We start from the raw sequence: 3716 nt of genomic DNA on the forward strand, positions 1-3716 counted from the left end.
CACCAAGACGAACATCCTCACGCAGTCAAGCCGGATCCACGCGATGAGCCTAGTGCACATTTCCGAAGTCTGTCATGGAGGCGGCGGTGGCGGAGCCGCCCCCAGCGGCCGGCGGCGCTCCTCCCACCGCTGCCCTCGTCGGTCGCCCGACATCGTAAATCGTCGCCGGCATCGGCACCGTCGGCGCATCAAAGTCTGCCGTCCGGGCCGCGCCGTCGCCCGACCGGTTGGTCCTAAATCAGCGGGCCCCGCTCACGGCCGGCGCCGCCACGGCTCGCCGCTGAGTTACGGCACAAAAATTACATCATAAAACGATGAGTTTGGCGGCCGGGGTAAGTCATCAGCGCACCCGATCGTTAGTTGCGTCGGTCGCGTCTGCGGTGGCGTTCCGACCGTCGTATGTCAGCCGGCTGACCACACGCCGAACCACGGCGTGATGACGTCACAGCGGAACTACCGGCGTACTGACGTCACACCGGAACCTCTGAGAGGCTAACGACACTGCGGAACTACCGGGAGACTGGCGACACGGCAGAACCACCGGGAGACTGGCGACACTGCGGAACCACTGGCAGCTAACGACACAGCAGAACCATCGGCAGACTGAGGACACAGCAGAACCACCGGCAGACCGATGACACAGCAGAGCCACCGGCAGACTGACGACACAGCAGAACCATCGGCAGACTGGCGACACAGCAGAGCCACCGGCGGACTGGCGACACTGCGGAACCACCGGGAGACTGGGGACACTGTGGAACCGCTGGCAGGCTAATGACATAGCGGAACCATCGGCAGACTGACGGCACAGCAGAACCACCGGTAGACTGACGACACAACAGAGCCACCGGCAGACTGGCGACATTGCGAAACCTCCGGAGGACAGGTTTCACAGCAAAACTGCTGGCAGACTGACAACACAGCGGAGCCACCGGGAAACTGGCGGCACTGCCTACACAGCGGAATCACGGCCAGCCTGATGGTACCACAGAACCATCGGCAGGTAGGCGATGCTGCAGAACCACTGGCGAACCAGAGGCATGGCATGATTAATCACTGGGAACACTCAAATATCTGGCTTCCCGAGTATCATAGCATTAGAAATGTGCGTACATTTCACATTGAGCTCAGCGGTGACAGCGAACCTGCCGGCTTGCTGGCGCGATCTCTCCCCATCGTCGCTGGTTGGCGCGCCGGACGGGTAGCTGTGTCGCCTAGTCCCGGACACCCCCGGCTGAGATCGGCCCGGATGCTGACGCCAGCCAGCGTTCGCAGAACGGTGAATCAGTCCTCGCGCGCGCCCCTGTTTCAGGAACTACACGCGTAACTCCTGCTCCCCGGCAGTCCGGCGACGCATTCCACCTCTCAGCATTTCCGCCTCTATTCATCGCCTAATTGGCGGTGTTGGGGCTGTGATTAAAGGCTGGCTGATGTCATATTTATCATCAGTCTCTGGGGCTCTCCACGTTACTATTGTGCTTCGTATGTGCTTGCTTCACCGTTGTGCTGCTCGCGATGTCTTACTGCTTCCGTCGCCCACAGCACATTCCAAAGTCATCTAGAGCAAATGTTGTAAAGCATGTCCATTCATTCATTCATTGTAGACACAGTTCCGGATAAAAACTGGAGCATGCCAATGGTTAGATTATTGGGTTCAGCAGGGCGGCAACCCACAATAAACTTAAGAAATTACTTTCAGATAATAGTGACAGCTAATGGCACAGGATTCGCTGATTCATGGCAAGTTCAAAACACTTCTTAAAACGCTACAACGTTATGGCTTGATCCCAAATATGTTGTCATGACGTTTTATGCCTCCTGGACTTATCGCCTCTCGGTGAATAGACCGAGGCGAGGCGAGACCAGAGAGACCAGTGGCGTACGTCTTCAACCAGACGTACGCCACTGCTATCTGATGAGAGATCTCCATAGGTAAGATTTACATGCCCGCACCCACTCTGTATCTACGTAGTCCTCCCGTGCCCGGCCTCTAGCAGTTGCCTGCAAGCCTTATCCGCCCATTACCCGTCGGTTTGCCCTGTTTGCAAATATCTGTACAGAAAGCACGCCAATGCTTAAAAACATTTAGAGGGTCTGAATACGCATTAAGTCTTCCTGCGATGTAAATATTTCATACTTGATCAAAGCACAGGAAGAGGACACAAGCCTCATTATTTGCTTGGAACCAAAAATTTGATTGGACTTTACCGTGTCTTTGAGCTCAGTCACCGCTCAGTCATGGTCATTTCCGCCAGTGTTGCTGCTTACGAAGCCGATCTTATTGTTTATCTGCATTACATTTGCCGTGTACGACTTTAGTTTGAACAAAGTGCAACAGCATGACACTCGATTTCTCCGGATTTTTTTACCCATCAGCATCGACATTATACATTTACTTAAGTCATGAAGGCACTTGATGAAATTCAGAAGTCACTTAGTCATCACTACCAATTTACTTTCGCATATTAACACTCATTTCTTTTCATCATGTTGCCAATGCGTAACAGTCCACAATCTCACAGGGTGAAGTTGACGACTGCGGCAATCTTCAACCTCCGCTGAGTCAGCTGGTGACTACAGCAAAAGTGACTCTGGTCCCATGCCACAGCTCCAAGAAGAGTCCCGTTCTGGAAAATCCAGGGAGGAGACAGCAATACCGAAAAATGCCTGCCGCCATGCATCCTGACGCGGTGCTTGTACGTGGCACCTGGTCGACATCGCTGTAGTGACGGTCGGTAGTGTCTCTGTAGTGCTGTAGTGACGCGTGCCTGGTGCGCACTCTGGGATCGGGACTTCTGTCGCCATCTTGCAGGACGGCATAGGCCTCGCACGCGGGCTGAAACGCGTGCCTGTCACACCATGGCGCTCCGCTTCCCGCAGTTGTCAAGGTTGGCCACTGTGCGTCCCGTCTGGGGAGAGAGCGGCAGTCTGCTTGGACACAGGTCGTGGTGGGGTCTCAATGCACCAGCGCAGCTCAGCCTGGGCAGCGTTCAGCAGGTGGTGCGCGCTACAAAAATCCACGAGGCCTTTCCTGAGCTCGAGTTAATGCGTGCTCATGATCATACAGCAGTATGTCCCTTCGGCTGCTCTCTTTTATACTTGAACCAGGATATCGTTTATGCCGTAAGGTTGAAGGCCTGATCGAAGAAAGCTGAGAGGCCATTCGGTTGGCTGCATGTAAGCCTTGACCGCGGAAATGGCGCACTCGTGCGCGGAAGAAATCCCAGCAAAATTCGAAAATCAGATCAGTCCGCCGAAATGCAAAACATTGGAAATCTAAGGCGTCTGATAAGACCAACCGATCAAGGGACGATCGATTGGTGTGTGAATTATTTTATATCCTGGCTTACTCGGGACTTAAGCATACTCCGTCCTACCGCTCCGTGCTGACCGCTTTCCTGGCCAGATATCGATTGTGCCTCGGGCAGGGGGGCATCACCGTGTGACGGAGAGCACTAGTGTGGTGACGGCCGCAACACCACGACTCGCTGCTCACTGCCAGACGAGACGCTCATTCGAGCATTGTGCTGCCACCTATGGGAGATATACGAATGTATTACTTAAGGAACGGACACTAACCGACGGTGCGTAGTTGCTGCCATATCACGGTAACGTCTACAGACTTTAGTTAGAAGTCTTCAGATCATCAGAGATTTCCGAATGCCCTCTGACTCAAGATATAAACAGAGCGTTTTCGGGCGTGGACGAGTTATATT

General features: G+C 54.1%; 1 protein-coding gene across 1 annotated transcript in view; it reads left to right on the forward strand.

The window, feature by feature from the left end:
- The window catches only part of LOC119104085 (protein FAM102B-like), a gene marked incomplete at its 5' end in the record, with an annotated part of 16410 nt that extends 15083 nt beyond the window's left edge, over window positions 1–1327 (forward strand). The window contains 1 exon segment of the mRNA XM_037227762.1: window positions 1313–1327. Within this exon segment, the coding sequence (XP_037083657.1) occupies window positions 1313–1327 (15 nt within the window).
- Between the last annotated feature and the right edge of the window lie 2389 nt (window positions 1328–3716).

Source organism: Pollicipes pollicipes, unplaced genomic scaffold, assembly GCF_011947565.3.
Source record: "Pollicipes pollicipes isolate AB1234 unplaced genomic scaffold, Ppol_2.1 Scaffold_5780;HRSCAF=6845_pilon_pilon_pilon, whole genome shotgun sequence".
NCBI classification, from domain to species: domain Eukaryota; kingdom Metazoa; phylum Arthropoda; class Thecostraca; order Pollicipedomorpha; family Pollicipedidae; genus Pollicipes; species Pollicipes pollicipes.